This window comes from Odontomachus brunneus, unplaced genomic scaffold (genome assembly GCF_010583005.1).
Source record: "Odontomachus brunneus isolate Ranch 3 - 2012 unplaced genomic scaffold, Obru_v1 Obru_scaffold_005, whole genome shotgun sequence".
Taxonomy (NCBI): Eukaryota; Metazoa; Arthropoda; class Insecta; order Hymenoptera; family Formicidae; genus Odontomachus; species Odontomachus brunneus.
In genome coordinates this window covers 1,078,775-1,102,817 of record NW_022639455.1, presented here as the reverse complement: position 1 = coordinate 1,102,817, position 24,043 = coordinate 1,078,775, and the positions used below count along the sequence as shown (strand labels likewise).

General features: G+C 43.5%; 1 protein-coding gene across 1 annotated transcript in view; it reads right to left on the bottom strand.

Moving 5' to 3' along the window:
* LOC116850621 (complexin) overlaps window positions 1–24,043 on the bottom strand; it is a 154,848-nt gene that overhangs the window by 110,724 nt on the left and 20,081 nt on the right. Inside the window, exon 2 of the mRNA XM_032829127.1 lies at window positions 6,030–6,130. Coding sequence (XP_032685018.1) covers window positions 6,030–6,084 — 55 coding nt within the window. The 5' untranslated portion in view covers window positions 6,085–6,130. The remainder of the gene's footprint in view (window positions 1–6,029; window positions 6,131–24,043) is intronic.

The window sequence follows — 24,043 nt, the reverse complement described above, 5'->3', positions numbered from 1 at the left end:
GAGAGATAGAGAGATACAGATAGACAGACGCGTGATCTCGCGTATCAAGAATTAGTCTCGTAACGCGTTAAAGCCGCGTGCGGAAACGGTCTAACGAATATTCGTTTATCGGAACGAACGGGCCGGCCGGAAACGGTCCATCGCGAATTCCGCATTGCGTATAATTCGACGAACGCTCTTATCTCGAAGCAGTTCGATACAATCGATGCGAGGCTCCCGGGAGTAATTGTATCGGCATTGCAACAAGTATATCGCGCGCGAGGAAATCGTTAACGCGTTAGGAGCGAAAGTTCCGCAATTAAGGCGTCCTGCGCGCGTCAATGTGTACGCGTGTGTATATATGTATGTGTGTGACATCATTACTTTAATTATCTCAGGTAACTGCGTAATTGCGTTCGGGGCATAAATTACAATCTGTATAACGCGTACGAGAGAGAGGGAGAGAGAGAGAGAGAGAGAGAGAGAGAGAGAGCGGAAATTGCGACGGGAACGTTTCAATTGCGACTTGCGTGCGACAAACGCGGGCGCAGAACACACGCGCGCGGATGCGCTTCGTTTTTCTTTTTTATTTTTTATCTTTCATACGTTCTCTCTGTTTCACAGGCGCGTCATTAAGCACCGCGTGCTGCATTGTTTTCGAAAGCAGAGCGCGAGGCATCCTGTCGATAGCAGCGAGACAGACAGCCGCGCGCCGTCACGTCGATTCGTCGAAATACCTGGTGATCCCCCTCGAATAAATCACGAAGCGCATAATTAATCGGGCCGATTGTCTGTCACGCAGCGATATCGCCGAACAATCCGGTTTATTGGCTGCACTGGTAATGCCCGCGTAATAAACACCATCGTTGATTTAAGTATGGCGCCTCTGCTAATGTCCGCAATATATACACGCCATATTATCCCCGGGATGGAACCGGCTTAAACGTTGAAAATCGTCAAGTCGCGCTGTGCAATTCGAGCGGAATTCGCATCCGCGCCAATCGGCGGCGACAGTTTCACGCGAGAACGGCAAATTTCGAAAAGCTCGATCCCGCACTGAAATTCCGTGAAAAAAAGAGGAAAAGAGGGGAAAAGGGGGGGGGAGAGAGAGGAAAGCTCCCGGGGATTCATTCCTATTCCCTTCCCCGTTCGTTCTTTCGTCGTGCTTCATCGACTCGCCGTAGTCGGGTTTACGTAGCATAGGTCGCGGTCGATTGATTAGTAGGATTTCAATTAACCTCGTGGGCAACGAAAAAGCCGGCCGAAGCCTCGCGCGTTAGTGGACGACGAGGGAAGCCGTAATTCGTGACCCAAACTTCTAAATGCGGCTCGGTTTGCAAAACCGAGTCGTGGACTCTTATTGAACGGCTGCTGCAATTGAACTCCGGATCGCCGGGCTGCCCTCCCCTCACCTCACGCGTCGCCACCCTCCCCTCTTTAATCTCTATCAGGTTTGTTTGCGATTTTGCCTGAATTGTTACCCTCCGTTTATCTCGACCCTTATTCTATATACGTATAATATATATACACACATACATATACAGGATGCTTCAGCAAAAATAGGCAATCTTCTAGAGGCATGTACACCAAATGAAAATAACTCCCTAGGTTCATATCAAATTTTTCCCTACAACGCACCCCTGCTGACTTTTTCGTGTCCAAGATTAGAATCCAAAAAGCATTTTTTAAACGTAACTTTTATATCGCTTAGCAGATTTTGATAATCCTTATATTATTTTTATAAAATTTTCTACTAAACGTAGAATAGCGCGATGAACCTTTTAATATCATTTTTCACCGTTCAAACGCACTTTTCTCGAAAAAGATTTGCTTCTTCGAAATCAAGTAATTTTTTTTCAGAAAAAAATTTAATGAATCTAAAGAGTTATTTTGAAATTAGAAAATTCTACTTTTAAAACTTGGAAGTTAAGAAACTTGGGGTGTTTTCTTTCCAGTTTCCCTGACAGGATATCAAAAAATGTATCAAATTATTTTAATAACCTTCACTTAATATAAAAATGACGCAAAGATGACGAAAATCTGCTGAGAAGAATAAGAGTTATTTTTAGAAATTGCTTTTCGGATCCTAATTTCGGAGGAAAATATCTCATCAACGAACGGAGGAACAAGAGTGCAGGGGAGGGTGCGTTAACATAAATAATTATAATAAAAATTTTAAACATAGACACTAAATATAGATAATAATAATAAAAATTTTACGAGCTCATTTTCACCTGATTTACACATCGCTAGGTGATTGCTTATCTTTAAACAAACATCCTATATGTACTCGCCAATATTTACGCTCGAAAATTTCGATGTCTCTCGTAACGAAATTCATATTGTTTACCGATCTCCGCCTCTCGTTATATTTCACTTCTTTCTCTCTTCTACTCCGGCCACCTCCCTACGCCACCCTATTCACTCTTTCTCTATGCGTCCTGTTCGGATAAAGGAAAGATTTGAAGCAGAAGTCGAGTTGACGGTTTGAGGAAGGTCCCCATTTCCCGCCTTTGCCATTATGGATTCCCCGCGATACGCTTCCCCGCTTGGCCGCACACGAAAGCTGAAACTTTCGCTTAATGACAGAAGTTTTATTGCCGGCCATCGTTCAAGCCGCCGACATGCCAGAAGCGCGGCTTGCGACGCATCGCGAGTACGTCTCTCCCCGTCGTTCTCACCCAACTTACGACCGCGATTGCGGTCGGAATTTGGAAATGTCGATTTCCATACCAGGCCAAGAGGGAGAAGCGACCGGCAATTGCCGATCTCGAGTAACCCGGGTGTTTTACTTCGTTTTATTTCCGTTGCGACTAACCGGCGGGTAGAAAGCGGCAAAGGACGCGCATTGCTTATAGCTGGTAGAGTCCCTTAAGAGTCTGGACATCGGCGACTTCTTGCTCGAAAACGGCGTCAGGTTTTTCACTAGAAACTTTATATATGAAGGATGTCTATATTCAATATCTCTCCACAAGAAACTTTCCTTAGTGTATAATCTTAGTAGATAGCTTTAGTAGACAACCTCCGCTCAAAACTTCTCTTACCCCTTGTCCACAACCTTGCTTTAATCTTTAAGCCGTAATAAATTGACCAACCACAGTCGATTATTTTAAAAATAATCAACTGTGGTTGGTCAATTTCTTAAGAATTAAAGCAAGATTGTGGACAAGAGGATAGTGTATAATATAAATAACTGTTGTTTCCCTAAAAATATGTTTATTTTATTAAGAAAATACTGTGAATTTCTTTTTCGAACAAAGATTTGTTCCAGATAAAGACTTTTAATTCGTGACCCTCTATTCCGCCATTTTCGATGAAATAAAGAACTAGGTCAATTAGAAAGAAGTCGGCGATGTCCAGACTCTTACTTGAGGGATTTTAATAGTTGGGAAGCGACAGAGATCGCAGTGTCATGATAGCGGGCTGCGTTGCGTCGGACGTGTTTGAAAATTTTCAGCCGCGAGATAAACGCTTATCCTTTGAATCTTCATGCGTACGACATCCGACATGGATGTCACACGGTTATCAAACAGCTCTTGATCGCGCATCAGATTCCGCGCGGCCAAAAGTTGGCATATCCCTTATCACCGCGCTCTCTTTGTACTTTGTATCTCGCGGGAATGCGCCTCGCATTTTGGCAAGCGCTGCGCTAAATAATGCATTCGTTGAAAGGGAGCAGGGCGCTTCGGGCGCTTTGCAGCGGGAAATTACCCATATGGAGAATTTCTGAAACGCAACGGGGGGATCTGTGGCACGACGATAAACACGAACGGAGCTCCATCCCCGGCGCGTCTGTGCGCATATGCGAAGATAGTGCAATTTTACTGCAGATGCTCGCGGTTGTAATAGCTACGAGCCCGCCGCCAGCGGGGCATCGCGCTGATCCAGCCGGTTTTACGATAATTACATAGACAAAACGTGCCGATACACGACGCCAGATACGATGTGCGAACGCGTTTGCACTTCTTCGAATCTTGGGGTTTTTGTTCGGTCATCGAAACGGTCTCTTTTTGAAGGAAAGGGCCAAAGTAGACGACGAACTACAAAAGTGTCGATCACGTAGAGACAATCGTCAGTAGAACGATCGCATTTTTCTTTTTGTATTCCTCGTAGACGGTAAAAGAGAGGCGGACGTGCCCAGAATAATAATCCCGAAATTTGAGAAGTGGGACAACGCCCCGAAAAGTCACAATTCCGAAAAGGTAGTACACGTCATGGATGCCTGAACATTTCCTCGATTGAGAGTTGCAGGATTTTTGGCTTTATGCGTGTACGAATGAGATTGAAATCGTTATAATTAATGTTATTATAACCCTATCATTATAATCAGCGTTACTTATGCGATTTTCAATCTCGAGTATTATGTGTAAGGCTCAAAATTATATAAACCTCGATCTAGTAAATGTTCAGGCATCCATAACGCCGTGAATACAGAGGCAATCTTTCGAAATATCAAAAACATGAAGTTGCCCTACAAAGTTGTGTGACAAGTTATTGACAACTTTATGCCTCTCAACATTTCGGGAGATTGTCTCTGTTTCAGAGATTGACTTTTCAGAAAAATGACGTGCTTTCAATATTTCAGGAAAATTGTATTTCGGGTCATTTTACACTGGTACTCAGTTTTTGCGATTGTGATTTTTTGGAACGTTATCCCGCTTTTCAGTATTATGCATATCCATCAAAAAACCTTTTATATTTGTATTGAAGTCGAAATTGTATTTGAACAGGATTTTTTGTGTTATATCTGTAACATACTCATATATTACTTTAACATATTGTTATTGCGTTATTCTGACTATTCTGCGTTGACTTCTTGTTCGCAATTTCTAAAAGTGACACAATAGTACTCAAATGTTACATTTTTGTATCAATTTTCGATATATTATTTGTTTTCACATTCATCTTGTGTTAAATTAAGATAAAAAAGTGGATAAATTGGAGCATGTGATAAATGTGTTAAATTTAACAGAAAACTTTTTACAGTAAAGACATAGATCTCATAGAAATATACTTTGTTTATTTAGCAGGAAACATAACCATGTATATATAGAAAGTTTTCTGCAAAGCTCTCGTATACTCTTAAACTCCTAAATTCAGTTGTAAAGGTACAGCAATATTCTTAGAAAATTTCCTGAGCGGAGTAAACACACGTTCGATATGTGCAAGCTGCAGAACTTGTGTATCGAGCAAATATTTACGCTGACTGATAGCTTTACATGCCAATTTTGAAATGTTTTATCATTTTCGTTATATATTGGACAGTTTATTTCTGCACATATTTTCATCACATGAAAGCGTTTACACAACAGAAATTTTGCAGAAAAAACTAGTATTTCGTCGTTAAAGTTAAAGTTTACAAAAGTGCGGCATCTCCTTAATAATAACGCACTCTCGTCGAAGAATTCGGCTCGGAAGTAATTCGCCTGGGAGCGTAATAACTTCGAATAACATCCGTGCATAAAAGGTGGTTTAGTTGAAAATTGATATAGTTGAAGAAAGAAAGAAAAAAAGAAAAAAAGAAACAAAAAAAATTCGGAGAAGACAAAAAAGTTTCTACGTTCCGCGTGCAGCAATATTATTGTTCGAGACTATATATTTTCCTCGACGCGCGAAATTCGACGGAGTGTGCCTTATGCCGAAATGATCGAGCGACCGAGGTGGCCGCGAGCAAATTTGCAACGGGTCACGTCTCGCTGAAATTGGCGCGAATATCTGAGATAGAGAGGAATTCCGTGAAGTCTTTAGAGCGTTCATTTTGCCGTCGCGATTGAACTTTATCGCGGGACTGCTGATCGCGGTGATGTTGGTTGATTTGACGGATATTAGCAACTGTCTCCGTAAAACCGTTTCTCTCAGAACAACAACGGAGATCAAAGATGTCACCGTGGAATTATTTAGGCGACGAGACCGTAACGCACGTCGCGGCTATTGAAATCGAACGGCACGAAAATAACTAATCGATGAGCCGCTCTTATTATAAAATTACGGGGGCGGCAAGGGACAGGGGAAGGAAGGAGGAAGGAAGAGAATCTTTTACAAGTACTCACCTTTAACCGCATTGAGCTTATTCCCCACCATCTGCTTCGCCACGAATGCAGCCATCTTGGTGCTCTGTGGTTATCGCACCGCTATCAAGAGTCACAGGAACCTGAAAAACGAAAATTGGAGCTATTACTTCAAATTTTTCCGCGACGGGAAACGATATGAGAGGAACGGCGAAGCCAACCGCCGAAGTCCCGTGCGCGCTCGCCCGCCCGTGTTTGATTTTTCACGGAAATTCGATGATATCACTGCACTTTCGGGAAATCGCAGCTCTCGAACTTTTTATTTCTCCAGACTGTCGTTCTCTCGAAACAAATTTCACGAAACACGGATAAACGCTTCGTGTATGATACTCTCGTGTATTTATTTCCTTTTTGCACGACACTTGTCTAGAACTTCCTCTACCTCCTTTTCGTCTCCTATATACTTCACACATTTGCCCTTTGAATTTATATACAGGCTGCTTTAAAAAAATGTTAATATCTACATGATTGTAAATATTAATATTTCATGAAGCAAATTCTCCATAAAATAAATAACTTGGTTACCATAAATTATGTAAGTAAGTTGTCATAAGTAACTTATTTTTCAAATAAGTGTCAACATATTTTTGAAGCAAATTCTCCTCAAATAAACGTGGACATATTTTTTAAGCATTATCCATATAAGTAATTGAGTTACCAATAAGTACCGTAAATTACTACATAAGTAACTTTTTCATCATATAAGTGTTACAACATCTTTTCGAAGCAAATTTGTCTATTCTTCTGAAGTATATTCTTCTGAAGTGTCCAGTACAATATTTTCCACGAAAATTTCCACGCTATTCAATATCCCCGCGCGATTGACTCAACTTTCTCAAACGACAATCTCTTACGAGATCTTTACGAAGTGATAAAACTTTATTCCGTATCATATATCCGCGGAATTATAGATCTGGTTATAGCCGCCTTTTATTATCGTGTAAAAAATTATGTCCCTTGCAGCCTCTGCATGAATGTGCGCCTGTGTGTACGTGTTACAACGTTTTATGACTCTCTTACCTTAATTACCGTTTATCATCGATTCTCTTGGGAACTTGGCAGAGAGAATCTCATATGGCCTTTTCCGCTCGATTATTTAGTTTGCATTTTGATGAAGAGCGCCTGTCAAATTCTAAATACATGCACGAATGCCCTTCATTGAAATCATCGAAGGAACGTGGCGGGTAACGAAAAATGTAACAACTTTCTTCATCGTATACGTCGTGTCGTCTCGCCATCTCTCCTTGTCTTCGTGCTTCAGCGCAGAAATGAAATATGTTTCCCGAGGGACGACGTCGGCCTTGATGCGCGGACGATGAAAGTATTTTAATCTTACGCTATACGCACACACGTCATGTATGTCAAAACGGCCGGAGGCAGCCGAACGTGACCACTTTACCGCCTCGCCGTAGTTATTCCATACAGAAAATTTGACAGTTAATAAAACAGCGCGTCGCGTCGCGACAATTGAATCGCGAGCGCGCGTGTATAATTTTATAATTTCATAACGAAGACATCGCACAAACACACAGGCACAATGTGCAATCAACCTGAGCATCATACAGTGCAAGTCGCGGTAATGGCCGAAGGAAGTGAATCGGCCGGGCGATGAAAGAAGGGATCAATAGAGAAATATACAGGGTAGACGAGAGAATGGGGAACGAACGAGGGGTGGAAGAGAGTGCTGGAGCCTGAAGACGACGCCAGTGAAACGGCGTCGAGACGTCTCGGCGCCTCTGCTCCCTGACCCCCGCCGACCTCCGTGATTTTCCAACAACACGCGACAATTTATCCCCCAACAATGAGCGGGACAGCGTTGCTGCTCATGCACGCGTTGTTTTTCCGCTCCCGTGGCGTAACGTAAACGTGACGTGACGTAACGTGCTTTGTGAGGGTTGTTTTCCGCGTATGAAAATCCCTCTCGCCCTCTATGCTAATCATCGTCTCTTCTCAATTAAATTGTTTCGCGAACGGGTTTATTTCAACACTATCGTGTTTATCCCAACAACACCAGCCCGTGATCATTCCTTTAACTCACTCGGCGCCGCGCAAGGGTTCTCTCTCCCTCTCAAAGCATTATAATTCCCATCTCAGCTTTGAAACGCGAAGGCAACCCCGCTATTAAATCGAGACGCCTTCGAGGCCATTGTAAGCGACCGGACGGGGACCGTGGAAAACCGCGAATGAAATTCGATCTCCGGCGAGTCCGGTGAAATTTAGTCGTCGCGCGATCCATACGAAAGGGTAGAAAGCGCTGCTTACACCCCGGGATGGGCGCGAGATTCTCATCCTTTGGTGGGGTTCAAAGGAACGCCGTGTAATTTCGCACGACGCCTGAAGCTCCGCATCGTTGAGGATTGGAGTGGAAGCCTGCTCGAGTATCTCTCGTCTTAGAGAGCGAGACCGAGCGCTAGAGAGAGAGAGAGAGAGAGAGAGAGAGAGATGTGGAGGGCGTGTAGAGAAGGGTTACGTGTGTGTGAGCTTCTGGTCTTAGAGAGAGGCGTTTGGCTCGTTAGAGTAGCGACAGCCTGGACAGATGCAGTCCGATGCGATCTCTCGATCCGTCGCTCTGATTTGTTTAATGAAAGCGACAGACGGAATTTTCGACTCGGCCGCCGTTCCGGCTTCCTCGCGCAGCTGGCCGAAACGGTCGGCGACGGGAATTACAATTTGATGGATGCTGGGGATTACGATCGGCGACGCGCATTACACGGGAAGTCTATCTGCGTCCCGCTCTCGTGGGGATCTTGATTGTGCGATTTAATGTAACGAGGGAGAGCGACTCGCGGATCTCGAGCTGCTGTCGCGCGCTCGCGCATATTCCGCGACGAGGTCCCGCCGAGATCCGGAAAGATTGAGAGCTTAATTACGACACTCGATTCATCAGGCTTGACATCGGCAGCTAATTCGACATGTATAAGTACTCGCGCGCTCGATACTCGATCAAATTACGTCGCGTCATCCCGTAAATAAGAAGTCATGTAGAAGCCGTCTCCCGTCAGTCGCGGCGATCGATCCGCCGCGGACGATCCATCCGGATCGGTTGTCGACGTCGTTGTTGCTGTTGTTGTCGAGACGTCGGGCGATCCCATCAAGTTGCTTGATTTTCCCTCCCATCGCCGGGGCGATCCGAGGATACACATTAACCCCCTCGCTTGCCGGACACGGCTAAAGTGAATACGACACGATAACCTTTGAACGGCTTAAAATTCTTTAACCCCCGATTTACTTACCCTGGGGGAAGCAGGGCGAGGCAGCTGATAAGAGGAAACTCGCCTCGTCCCAAATTGGCGCGCGACGCATTCACCGAATTTTTTCGCAATCGAGTGAAATTACGCGATGCGTCACCTTTGACCTATCCTCCGGAGGAATTTAACGTGTAATCGCAACCGTGTAAGCGATAAAAGGGCAAAAAGGCTTCAATTTCAAAGGGCAAATGCTTCAATTTGCAAGCGAAATTTTGGCAATTTGTTCGCGTAGGAAAAATACGCGAACAAAATATTTATTCGCGCGGGAGAATAAATACCATAGTTTATTTACACCAATATAAAATATTACTAAAAAAATATATATTACACAAAAAAGAACTTGAACTTTTCGTAAAAGCATCTGTTTATTCTACTTCAATAAAAGAAATTAGATTTAAATAAATATATTACCAGTAATAGCACAAGACTTGAATCTTTAGATTTAAAGTATTTATATTTGGGGATAAAATACAATTTAGATTTAAACAAATATGTTATTAGCATAAAACATATTTATTTAAATTTAATCTAATTTTTACTTGCGCAGAATAAACAATTGGTTTCATGAAAATCTAAAGAAGAAAATACTTTAGGAAAATATAAATTCTCTCCACTGAAAAATATTTCATATTAATACAAGTAAATATGTCAACGGGTAAATATTTATTTTTTAGATATTTGTTTTCTCTCTCTTTCTTGTGTACACGCCATCATACCTTTTCTGCGCTTCGCTTGTGACGAAGCACACGGAAACAATTTCTATTCCTATTATATTAACAACGGAAGTGGCGTTACGGCGGCTTGCAAATGTCATTTCTGAGAATACGCGAGACGTTAGTCCAAACTGGCAATATGGTAGAACAGATAGAAAAGGGCATTTCCTGCGAAAGTGTGCAGCTGCTTGCTATATACGTGTGGGTGTGCAGCTGTGTAGGAGGACGTTGAATACGTCTATATTTGCTCGCCGTGTGCACACTACATAATGGGAGAGCACATTTCTTATTAACGCTATTCATCCTGTCACCAGGGTGCAGGAATTTCCGAGGACGGAGCATCCATGCATCTTACGCAGTCGGCTGCAATGAAAAACCCGCTTGCGTCATTCACTGTCGAATTTTCAATTCTGCTCACCGCCATCGCGCGGCGACCTCGCCCTTCTTCTTTTTTCCTTCGCATTTCCGAACGCTTTTGCTCTCCTCGTGCAAGTACCCCCCCTCCCCCCAATGTTTCGCGTTCCTTTCGTTAAAAAGAGGAATTAAATTCCTCCCGAGTTCAAGCACGACCGAGAGACGAAAAAATAAAGTGAAGTTTACGCACAGCTTTGCTTGCGCATCGACAACGTCGGGAAATAATCGACCTCTCTCTGTCTCTCTCGCTCTTTCACTCTTTTTCTCTCTTTCTCTCTCTCTTCCCCTCTCTCTTTCTCTCTCTCTCTCTCTTTCTCTCCTCCTCTTCCAAATTACGATGGTAACGATCGTGTACGCTGAAAAAAAGATCGAGTGGAAGAAGCAAGTCTCAGGACTATGCAAATTTTGTTGCGCAAACTGCAATCGAATCAAGTTGAAGAAAAATCCAGTAGGATCAACAATCTGATGTAGAAATTTGAATTACAAAGTTGAGTCAACGGTGAAAAGTTAACGAAATTGCAACGTAGTTGTACACTTGTTTGCGAAACGGTTTAAACGCATTTTTTTCCAATTAAGTTGGAAGCGTATCAAACGCGATCACAATTGCGAACCACCTCTTACGGGCTTGTACAGTGATCAGTTTTGACAGGAGCTCAAGTGATAGTACAAGACGCGTAAATATTGTCCCTTTATTATACTCTTATCTGACAGATAAGAATATAGTAAAGATACTTACATTTTTCTCGAGTCTTTCGTTACAATTATGACGTCGGATGTCGTATGTTGTCAGCTTCCGTTATTTGTGTTGCTAATATGACACGGATATTTCTAACCGGCTACTTTCAAAAAGCCCGCGGGTATTACCCACTTATTATCCAATTACACGGTACACACATTCGCATATACTACCCGGATGTGTGAATAACCATGTTCGCATATATTACCAGAAAACAACAACGCTCAGCCAAAAGGACATAATCTCATCCTTAGCGGAAATCCTCTTTATATGACCTCAAGAGGATTTCTCTAAACTAAAAGGAAGCTATTCTAAGTACAATATTCTCCAAGCTAGAGGAACAAAATTTCGTCTTTCATGCATGGTACAAGTCTTACTTTTAATACAAATTTCTTCAGTAAGAGAACATTCTGCTTCAAATAAACACATTTTTCTTGATTCAAAAGGAGAAAAGTCAGAATAATATGTAGCAGATTTCCTATTAATAGTTCACTTCAATAGAGAAAGAATATACTCTTTCACTAAGAGCTTTCTGTAACATGAGATTATAAGAAATCTTGCAATTGGAGTCTTTTTTTTTAGGTGTTAAAATATTTTTCTTTTGGCTTTGGAGGAATTTCCTCTTAAGGATATATATAAGATCATACCCGCTAAAAACAATATTATATCTTTTTAGGTAAATAAATAGTTAGAAAAATCAATAATTAATAGCGTCTGAAATTAATCATGTTGGTTATCCGAGTTAATCGAAATTGACAGCAGTGCTTGTCATAACGGATCAAATTCACAAATAGTGGCTCGTAATAATTTGATACGCTTTTAACTTGATCGGAAAAATGCGTTTAAGTCGTTTCGCAAATGACAAATGTGTACTTATGATATTGAGTTAAATTTTGAGCTTGTTTTACAAAAACAATAGATTAAAAGAACATGAAAATTTTGCAGGCGGCATTAAGTTAAATGACTGTAGACGATCCTGATATATCGAGCTCATTTCAACTCGAACGCGATTCGAGTTGTTTCGATCTCTTTTACAGCGTACGGAACACGAGAAATTCCGCGCAATTGACGAGTCGTAATGATCGTTGTGTGCAAAACAGTACGCGGCCGAATGTAGTCGAGCCGTGCGGCGAGAAACAAACTCGTGCATTAACTTTGCTCGCAGTTTCCCCAAAGTAAACAAATTCACCGATGCGGCGGTAATGCAGCGAGCACCGAAAAATCTACTGAAACTCTTGACCACCGCGGAACGAATGTGCCGCAATTAGCGAATTTTCGAGCGGAGCACCGACGGACGAGTCAGCTTATTAATGAACGAAGAAGCAGAGAGCGAACCTCGCGTTTGAGTAACCGGCCGAGAGAGAAGGGGAGATAACTGTTACCACATTTTCCACCAAGATGCGGGAGGCAGATCCCATAACACGCCTCATGTCCACGCGACCTCATGGGTTTTACGAGAACCTTTGAGAATGGGCCATTGTGTGGCGCGAACGTCGCGTTATTGCGTCGCCGTGAATTCGGGAATCGAACAAAACAGGAAGAAAGTAATCCGAAAATGCGACGCGCACTAACCGCTAACGCGCGAATAAAACGGGGGTTCGCAGTGATAATGAAATTTATCGGCCGGTGTTATCTCTCACTCACGATACCGACCGAATCCGTCGGATTACAATTGCGCATTTGCGCGATATTAAAGCGGTTTTCCATCGATGCCTTTAGCACGCAATCATTCGTGCACAACGAGCGAGAATTCCAATTAAAAATATCTTTCATCCCTCGAAGGGATGCCTTCCGCGAAAATGCTTCGAACATGTGCTTATTTTATTTCGAGCTCACTTGCGAGAAGAAAAGAGAATGGAGTAGGGCAAGGCAGAACACAGTAAATTAGAATAGAATAGAGTTCATTTTATAGCCTTGAGTAAATGAAACTCACTCGATATCTAATAAGGCGATAAAAACTGTCAAGCATGCGACGCAATTCAGGTAAATGAAGGGTTTAAATCACAAATTTTAGTAACAACTTTTATAAAAAAAATCAAGTCACAGGGAAAAAAAGAGATAGAGAGAAAGAGGAAAAATGTCAACATTATTGTAGAATCTTAATATTATAATTCTGAAGGTACGGAAAAACCGGTTTTTTCAATTTTTTCACTTTCTTTTCCAATGGTAGAAAAACTCGCTTAGAAAAATTCATGAGTGTTTGGTTAGAACATGCTACATTTGCTCTTTTCCGTAAGGAAAATAAATGCGTACATTTAACTGAAGGTACATGAACCCAGTAAGCAATCAGTTAGCAGTCTGACGACAGGTTGAACATGACCTGTCGACAAATCCGTAGTCATCTATGTTCACGATCTGTTGTTCTGTCGACAGAGTTTGCAGACAGAATCTGACAGCAAATTGTATAAATATCCTGTATATTTTTGGATTATTGCAATTTTATATCGATTATATGATAATCATTATATCATTACAGAGGCTGTTTTATACCGTAAAGGTACTTATTAAAACCTGAGATTCTTTAATAACAATCTAATTCTTGCATGTTTTTATTTTACAATCTCTCACTTTAAAGTTTCTTTTTACTTATGATAATATATGTTAAATATAAGAGAAACAAAATACAATCCACACATAAATAAATGAAATCACAATTCATTTTTCAAGTGAAATAAGGCATTTTCTCTTAAAATATTTTTTCTTTAAGTAATAAAAACATCAATTTTTCTCAAAAAATCTACTTTTCAAATAAACCGTTTTTTTCCTGTTTTTTTTCCAGCGATTTAAAAAAAACTGCCTTTTTTAAAACTTTACTTAATATCGTTGTTCCCTTACATCACTGATATCTCTCTTCTCTCTCTTTTTTCCCATGAGAAGCTGGTGAATGTACTCCGAAGGTTGTGTGTGTAACAGTTGTGCATATATGCTCAATATTTTATAAACGGCGCAACCTTTGGCCTGGGAAGCTTCTTTCGCAAGCCTGGTTATGTACCGAACACATAAATGTCGGTTGCTCTTATTGGCCGAAGTCCCGCGGAAGGTTTCTTCGCTGCGAAAGCCCGACGACGACGACGCTCGTGCCAATCGGTGGCCAACGACTGATGCGAGGGGCAAGACGAGAGGAAGAGACGTAGTTGCTACTACCAGCGCGCGTATTGATCTTTACTATTATTAGTCCGTCGACGGCCCCTATTAGAATTGTCAGAAACGTTACTGGCCGGCTACTGGCTTCCACTACGGTCGTGTGGAGGTCAGCCTGACGTTACTGTTAACGCGCTATCCGAGCCTCTTATTTATCCGATACAATCGTCGAGCCGGCCTCTTACTTTAAATTACAGCGGCAACCTACAGTGGTCGTAGTCATCTTGACTGGGTTTCATGTTCTCTTCAAAGATTAAAGATTTACCCTCACGAAATGAGTATTCGCAAACACTTTCTCGCCCTCTGACTCTTATCTCACCCCCTCTCTCTCTCTCTCTCTCTTCCTCTCGGCTGAGGATATCGTATTTAACAAGAAATTAAGGGCGAGGTTATTGCTCGTCGTCGCGGACGCCGTTATAAATTAGTTAGTACGTCGTAATCGCGAAATTTCTCTCTCGCGATTAAGCCTCTCGCGAGTTCGACCTTGACAAGTCAGGACCCCCTGACGCGGGGGACGAGCGGTGCGATTTCACTTAAAGTTTTACGATTGTAAGACCCGATCGGCGGTGTAAACGGGAATCTTTACTGCGGCATCATCTGCTGCGACTGTAAACCTCCCCTGACATTTTGGCCGGCGTGGATTATTGCAGGCGCGACGCAATCAAAGTTGCGCGCAGGAAAGGCTAATTCCGTTGGGAGCCATCGCGAGGGTTGCTTCTCGTTTCTCTCTCTCTCTCTCTCTCTCTCTCTCTCCTTCTCTTTCACTCTCCGGCTCTTTCTTTCCCTCTTCCGGTGAGATATTGTGAAGCTTTAATCGGACTGTATAAGACGTGCTTTATATAAGAAGCAACTGAAGCGGGTCACTCGCATCTGACGCGCGCATGACGAACTAAAAGCTCTCTAGGCGAACGAGTACGCGGATGCGGGACTCCAGTAACGCATTATTTGAATGGATCTCTCTCCGGGAAAGAAAAAAAAATAGGAACGAACGTGAGCGCACGCGGGCGCGCGCGCGAGAAGGAAAAGAATGCGAAAGATAGAGCTGGATAAAAGGAAACTTTCCGGCAAACGATTTCGTAACGGAATTCCACTCGGCGCGTTGAAGGGGGACAGCCATTGAAAGCCGAAGAAACTAGGGCGGGGTGTAAGTAAACGAGGAATGTGCTGCCGGCGCGCGTATTCTTACGCGAGACATCTTCACCACGTGGCGATTTCGCTAGAGCCCGAGATATCTCTATGTACGTCGCCGAATGTTCTATGAGATACGTGTGGGTGCGTTAGCGTGCGCAAATATTTGTCGCGCGTATTGAGCCGATTTATTCGTCGCCGTATTGTCTGTGTGTTTTGGGATTACCGATTTGTTAGATCGAAAGTTTCAACGCGATCGCTCAACGCTCCAACGGCCGCTCTTTCGCTTCAGCCCTTCCATTACGGCTGACCTGGCCGCGGAGCTCTACTACTAGACGCGCAGCGCTTCGCCGCTGAGCGCGGCCAGTAATGGACAACAGTGGCGCGATCAGCATCTGTTATTGCTCACACTGCGCAGTTTAATCCGCGCTGATATAAAGTAATAGTTAATAAATTGAGCGGAAATTTATTTATTTTTTTATGTAATTTGTTAAGGTAAAAGTGAACACGAATTTAAAATATTTAAACTTTCGACACAAAAGATATACATATATATATAAATCAATAAATATTGCCACTTTGAATATCTTTGAAACATAGATCAAAGATCTGACTTTAAGAACTTCAAAGCTACTCTCTTTAGAAAAAAAAGGATAACCATCATAAGCAGTTTCTTCTTTTCTAATTAGAGTAATTTCGAAAATCTAAAGATCAGTTTTATTTTTGCCTTCGAAATTATTCGATATGACAATAGTTATTGTCTCACCCTTATATATTTTTTTTATATTAAAAGTTTAAATATTCGTATTTCACACAAGACCAAAACAATAAAAATGTCCAGGTTTAGGTACATGTCCTATTATCGTAGATAGTAAATTTTAAATGAGGCAACAGTACCAATGCCCAGACATATACTTAATCTAGGTACATGTCCGGGCACTGGTACTGTTACCTCATTTGAAATTTATTATCTACGATGTCAAGACCAGTGAACAAGCTGCTGCTTAACGACGACGAGTTATCCGGCTTTTAATGCAACTTACAGAGAAAAGCCACTACAATTTCGTCCCGTAAAATCGTTAATTAGGAAAACACTACTATAGTAGCGCGCAGAAAGAAAGAGAAAGAAAGAAAGAAACAGAGAGAGAATAAAGGAAGAAATCACGAGGCGAATGAGGCGACGACCGAATAATACGAAGAAATCGCTCGCGATCTAGCTCGCTCGATGCGTATCTGCTCCAAGCATGGGTTAAATTTCCAACGAAATCCGCGCGGATAGCGGTATGTGTTGGAAGAAAGCAGAGGGATCTTAATCTTCATTACCCGGTGAGGCTACCGAAGGAGGAAGGATAGAATGGGGTAGTTGGCAAGGGGGTTTGAGGGAGAGGTAGAGAGATACAAGATAGCAGCAGCGTCGTTAGTCACTGCAGGAGTAAAGCTAAGAAGCTACTACGAGAAACACCGAGCCGAGACGCGCGCCGCGCCATGTCGGGATGCAACGGGGAAGGCTAAATCTTTCACCCTTAATGGGGATAAGCAGCGTAACGGCAATAAATTATTTTAGCGACTCTATCGCGGAATCGGTCGGTCGCAGATGATTAAGCAAAGGCTTAATGACGCGCGAAAGGAGATAACCCTTTTGCGTTTCAACGACTCGGCTAAAAGTCGTCGCTCACGGCGGTCGCGAACGTCGCGTTGCTCGCGAACAAAGGAGATCCTCCCCGTTCCCACCATTGAAAATCATGGCGCACTTTCGCGCGCCAATTTCACCTGCGAATTTCGTTCGCGCATTTGCTCGCGAAAGGAAATTAATTATTAAGCCCCCTTCCCTGTGTCTGTGTGTCGTAGACATCTGAGAATCGAAACGACGCTCCGCGATACATTTTAGCATGAGATGCAAAACGCGTCAGCGGAAGTATCCGTTTCTCGATGGCTTCGCCTCTGTACTTTTTCGTGGAAGGAACTTCGAGGCGCAGAGGCTTTCGGGAGCCGCCGTCGTGAGACGAGGATGGATCCGTGGTAACTGAGCCCTACTGCTTGTCTGAGGATATCAAGACGTCAAGACTTCGCGAAGTAATAAGACGGACGCTTGGCAGGCGAGACTCAACTACACTACGTGATTGAAGTAGACGGCGATTTCTTCAATTCCCGGGGGATATCGATTAGGAACCAGGAGATAACGAAGCTCGCGGCAACGGTTCGCGCTGAACGGGAGCGGTGGCGCAGAGGCCGTGGGGAGGGTGACTGTGAAATTTTATAATTATGCGCGCGAGAAATGGCAACTTTTTCGCGAGATTGCACGGGCGATGATGAGAGCCGCATAGCTATAACTGCGTCGTGGTCGCGCAGCGTTACGAGCGTTACGAGCAGCCTCGTTAAACTTTTGTCAATGGACGCTATTAAGTCGATATATATCGCGCACCGAGCGATACACGCTCACAGATAGGACCGTGGCATTCAGTCGGCTGCCGTATAACGCGTCCGATTCACGCTATAATGTCCGTTTTGCAACTGATCGCGGCAGCAGGGCTGCGCTATTACGACACATCTATTCAGCCCGACAGCGCCCAATAACGTGACCAAGTCCAACTTGGAAATTAACTGGTCTAATCGATACGATGACCATTCCGATGCGCTCCGGTACGGCGCGACGTCGCTCAAGCGGCGTGCAACAACGGCGCCATTCCGCCGACACTTTATGAGCATTTTACAATGCCGCGAATGATAGCCGCCTCTCTCGCAAGCAAGCCCGGTTACGAAATCGCATTCGAATTGGATTTGTGCTCGTTAACGAAACGTGTCTTTCGCCTCTCTCTTTCTTTCTCCGCTGTTTTCGTGATTTCTGGAAATTCGCTCGGGAAACAGAGTGATTTATTCAGATTCGAGTAAGTTTCCATTCGTACGGAGTGAAAAAAATCTAGATTATCGAGCGAATATTTTCACTCGAAACTGAAGAAAACGAATCTGTAATGCGTCTCGCCATCACAGAAACACCTTTACTCTAATTGACTGAGAAACACTCGTCCCTATGAAGTCGGAATCCACACGGAAAAAACAGTGTACTTGGCCCACGCATAAATCTGGTTATGCCAACCAGATTCTATTATGAACTAATTACGTGGTTGCTGCGACCACAGACGAGCAATCGCGGAGTCGCAATGGCGATATCTGGTTGTTCCAACCGGAGTTTGTCGATAGTAAATGTCACCCCAACCGACTTCTAGTTGCCACAACCAGATCACATTGACATAATTGACGTATCTGACGTATATACGTAAAGTAAGTCGTATCAACCATACACATTATCGTCACATAAAGATGATCAGAGTGATGCGATTATGCTGCTCACAGCTAAATATTTCTATTTGTGAGTGTTATATCCTTTTTTTCTGGGCACTTTGAGCTCGAGTGAAACATTCGCTTCGCGATTTCGAGTGGCGGTATTTTCACTGTCCCTTCCAGTGAAAATACCTGCCACTTTTTGCTCGTTTTGAGCGAAATTCCACTCCGAGAAGTTTGCGGAGTGATCTACAGCTGTTGATGAGTTTCTACGTTTTCGCAAATATTTTCATTATTCCAACATATTTGCGATCGATTGTCTTTGCACAATGCAAGCTATTCACAGCAGCCTCTACGTCCGAAAGAAAAAATGTTTGTCACTATAATCATATAGTAAAAGAATTATAAGCATAGTAAAACTATTGTTGCAGTTTTACGCGTTAATGAAACCTGTTTTGCTCTAGCCTGTTTCTTTTTTTCTCCGTTGGTTTATAGTTGTTGATAAATTTCTATGTTCGCAAACAATTTCGCTATTCCGACATTTGCGATCGATCATCGTTGCGCAGCGCAAATGACTTACAGCAGTGTCTACACAGCACTGTGTGTTGTCTATCATAAATCATATTTGATGTGTGGTTTTTTGATACGCCCAATTGGAACCCACTGATTCTATTAGTTTTTACGAGTCGCTTTTACGTGCCGATTTTTTTTATTCACGGTATTTACACGGTACTTTGACACACGAGTCTCTTAAATCTTAAATATGCCACGTTACACTGCATGTTTCTCGCCGCCATTATTCATCGTTCGTCTCACGTCTGTCTTCTCAGTTTATTTATATTTTATTTTCATTTTTACACGACACACTTCTCTACCTCTGTTTTCTCTGTTCCGCCCTACTCGCCTCGTTTAGCTTATTCTGTTATCTTCTTCTGTACTCTCTATTTTCGTTCTGCCTGACAACTGCCTGGATTTCTACGTTATTGCACCGTTGCTCTGAAACAACGCGATTCTGGAGCATTATAACTGTACTTGCCGCTCTCCATATTTCATTTTAAATTTCGGTAACGCGCCTCGACGTGCCTTTGTGTGTACAATGAAGATTTTTCGTTTTCGATGCTGATATCGACAACGAATATCTCGGGAATCCGACGGGACAATTTTGCAGCGGCTCGCGAATACAAACCGCGAGAATGCCTAAAACGGCAAAAGCCAAGGATTTCATCAAACAAAGCCCTGAGCCTGCGGAAAGTTCAAGCATACGGCATTCTCTCGTGCTGCATCCTGCGCGAGAGGATGTATGCGTGCTGTGCAGAAAATGTGGCCGTGCATTTCGCGCAACTCCGGAACAAATGTTGCTGCACAGCAGCTATATGATATATATTCTCATTAGAGTTTATCATCTAAATTGATATAGTGTACATATAGCTGATGTATTGCTGCACAGCGAGGAATCCGAACGAGCTCGCTAGCGTCTTACGCAAAGGCGTTAACTTTCGTTTATTTACAGCGCGAAGAACCGCGATCTCTCATGGGAATCTCGTAATTTCTCACTTGCAAAACGCGCTGGGTGATAATAGAGTCTCGTCGAATGTTTCCAGACGGATCATAAACATTTCTCTCCACGGAGCAGAGAGACACGTCTCTACTGTTCATCACTTCTCATCTCGCAACTCCAAATTTTCGGCCGAATTAGGAAACGCGACGAGTTGGTTAACGCGCGCGCGCGATATTCAGCGCGAATATATTAGATCGCCGGGAGCGAATGGAAGAATAGCGATAAAATTCGTTCTCTCTCGCTCGCGAGTATCGATAAGCGTCCGAGATACTTTCGAAAATGGATCCTGCGAGGTGCAGGTGGGACGCCGGCGGATTCCGACGTGTACTTTACGTCGCAGTGACACCGGAATGGGATGCGGACGCCGCCGCCGCCGTCGTCTTGACGTCGCCGTCGCTTCGTATTTTATCGCGTTTGCATGCAGATAAGAGGCGCGCATTTCCCCAGAAAATATGTCCATTCACGAGAACCGAGTTACGACTAATGTTTTTAAATCAAAACGCGCCAAGTCCTGGCTCCTCTTCCGCCTCGTTCATTCTTCCGCCGCGCTCGCCAACGGATCTCCTTTGTTCAGCGCTGGTGCGGATCAAAATGCGCCTTGACACGTGACGTTCTAATCAATAGACAACTCGGAACCGGAGGTACCGATATACCTTGGTGCGCCACTGCCTTAGAAACTAGGAAAACTGTGTCGTACAACTGAGTCTGTAATGATGGTGCCGGAATTTCATCGAGTTGAGTGGTTCTTGGCAGCTCAACACAAAATTTCGTCTCTTCCATATATATAGTAACCTTTGCCGCCCTCTCTCTCTTTCTCTCTCTCTCTTGTACGCGCGCCCCCTGCTCACCCTGCCACCCCCTAAACGCAGATCGATTTTCGTCGGCTGTGTATAAGGCGGCAGAAACTACATTTCGTAGTGTGAAACGGACGATACGTCAATGAATATTTCAATCGTCGATTAATCCGTTTTCGATACTTGTATTTCATTTCTCGTTTCTTTTTTTCCTTCCCTCGCTTGCCGCTCGAGGCGCGAACAATGTGATTTTATTATTAATAATCCCGTGTGGTCGTTTTTCCACCCCTTTCTTTTCCTTGGTAATTCGCGGGAAGGTTTGAGAAAACTCACACATGCACGCTAATCTATCATAAGCGGATATTCGTTTTTCGAGCCGAAGCAAGTTCCGCCTCACAATTACGTTGCGCGGCACGCTCCGCACGCGTAACTTCCGCCCTCGGGTTTTGCCCGGGAATTTCCGAATGCAAACGAAGTTGCGATACTTGATATGAGTACTTCGAGAAGCACGCCAAGTACGGCAGCTGAAACAATTTCCGGCGATTCGTATTCTCTGCTGTGAACGGTACACCGCCGAAACTTTTCGTCAGTGCAAGTTTTGCCCGTTCTCTTTCTCTCTCTCTCTCTCTCTCTCTCTCTCTCTCTCTCTCTCTCTCTTTCTTTCTCTGGTCGGTATCTGGCAGCTCTTTCGCGCAGCACCAGATAGAACGGGTCAAGAATCTGTGAGAACACAATGAGACCGAGGAATACGAATATGTCTCGAGCGTTAACTTTCAAATACAGATACTAAAAAAAAAGTAAATCAGAAACAAAGTTGACGCGGTTCAACATTGTCTGACATCAACCGGCGTAAATGTCTCGGAATTGACATTGCTTGAGCAGAAACTTTAATTTGAGACTTAACGACGAAAATGTTGAATAACTCAGATAGAAAAAAAGAAGGAAAAAGTTACGGCAATGCGCAGCCATGAATAAAATTTTAGTCAAGAAAAGCTTAGTCGCGAAATCCTCCGTAAATATCATATATCTCTGATTTGTATTTCCTTCTTTTCCGGATTACACCGTGCAGCGCGAATAAAAGCTGAGCGTGCAACAGTGAGATAGATGTTCGAAGCGAGCTGCCGAGCTTTTGTTGGTATAAATGGATTTATGTTGCGCCATCGATTTCGCATATGGCTTCGTTATGATGACACGCGATTCGAGTATCTCCACTTGAAACGTATTCCGCGGCGAGTTTCGCCATGTCACTGCTGTTGTCACGGCGATATAGCGTTTTTGGAAAATTGCTGAAACGCGGACATAAATCTGCCGTTGATGGAGATCCTCGATCGGGGAAATCTTCTCGAATTGTGACGGACAGTTCGCCGACGCGTATTCGCTCGCTCGCTCGCTCGCTCGTTCGCTCGAGCAAAAATAACGCCGCGAAGTAAAAGGGAAATTTCAATCGTGAAACTTCTCTAGCTAGATTTGCATATTACACATACACACACACACACACACACACACACATATATATATACACATATATATTTTTGAAACCTTCACGCGCGCTTATCTCTACATATGAATCTCCGCACGCGAGTCGGCTCGAGAAAACGCACGGATACCATTATCCGCGAATTAAAAGCAGCCGAGTATCCGCCGCGTAAGCTGTATTTTTATAAAATTATTTCCTTCCGCCTCGCTACACTCGCGTTTCCTTTGTCGAGAAAAAAGACAGAGGAGGGCGAGAATGATGCCAAGTGGAAAACGAAAAGAGGATAAAGCAGGAGGAGGCTTACTGATCTGACGGATGAAGGTAGGCCGAAAAGAAAACCGCAAAATCATCCATCAGCCGCGTCAAGAGTTCTTAAGAGAATTACACGGGGACCCAAGCAACCGCCGGGAGAATCCTGATGAGTATTTGCGCGGTAAGTAATTTCGCGTGACGGAAGTCGGTTAGACGGGGGCGAGTATCGCTTCCTTGCGCGTAAGACGATGTACAATTCTCCAAATAACGCTAGCAATTTATTCATGTATGCACACATTCGCGCGAGCGCGCGCGCGCCCATATACACACACACACACATACAAAACACACACGTACGTGGCCGGGATCGCACAGATTACAAGGACCCATAGAAACGTACGTTAACTACTAATACAGGCGCCCTTGTCGAGTCACCAGCGACAGGGTGCGACAGCGTGTAGCGGCATAAGCGAAATGTCGTTAAATTTAGCCAGGTGTGTTCGCGACAACTGTCACTTACACCGACTCATAAATCGATATTTCGCGGTGCACACATGTCGTCTCGTACGACGAATCCTTTGTAGCCGCCAGCTACATACGTACGCAAGCGTTTATGAGTAATACAATCTATGCTCGAATCGTCCTGAAAAATTAAGATATCTGATTGCCTCGCCCGCGTAAATCATTGGAATGATGTCTTAAACCACGACCTCTGAAGCTGTTGGCCCGAAAAGAGCGGTAAGAGAATTAGCGACTCCATTTACCACTTAACCTCTGGCCTTAATTTATCCTCTCACCGAGTCCTGTGCCCGCTCGGAGCTTTATTTACCGCAAGAAGTATCAACAGCGAGAAATCAAATCTGAATGTATAACGCGTTGAAAAATACGAAGCTGTAGCGTGGGGGAGGTTTCTCCTCGCGAGCTATTGACTCTCGAGAACGTGGCGAGCGCCTCCTCTTCGAATTGTATACAGAGCATCTGAATTTAAGTAAAATTGACGCTTCACGTCACAAATTCAAAGTGATGGTTCTCTTTGGTTTTTAACATAGATTCATTTCCACGCTTTGCAACAAACGCAAAATTCAACGTCTTTCTTAGACGTCTTTTTATTTAACTGTACTAATTAATGCCGATTTTACAGGAGAACTATTTCACGCTCACCAGAAGCGCAATAATTTCTATTTCCCAAAGGTTTTTGTTTTACGTCGTCCACAAGTGAAGTTATCGACGTCTGCATCGACATCATCGATCCGCGC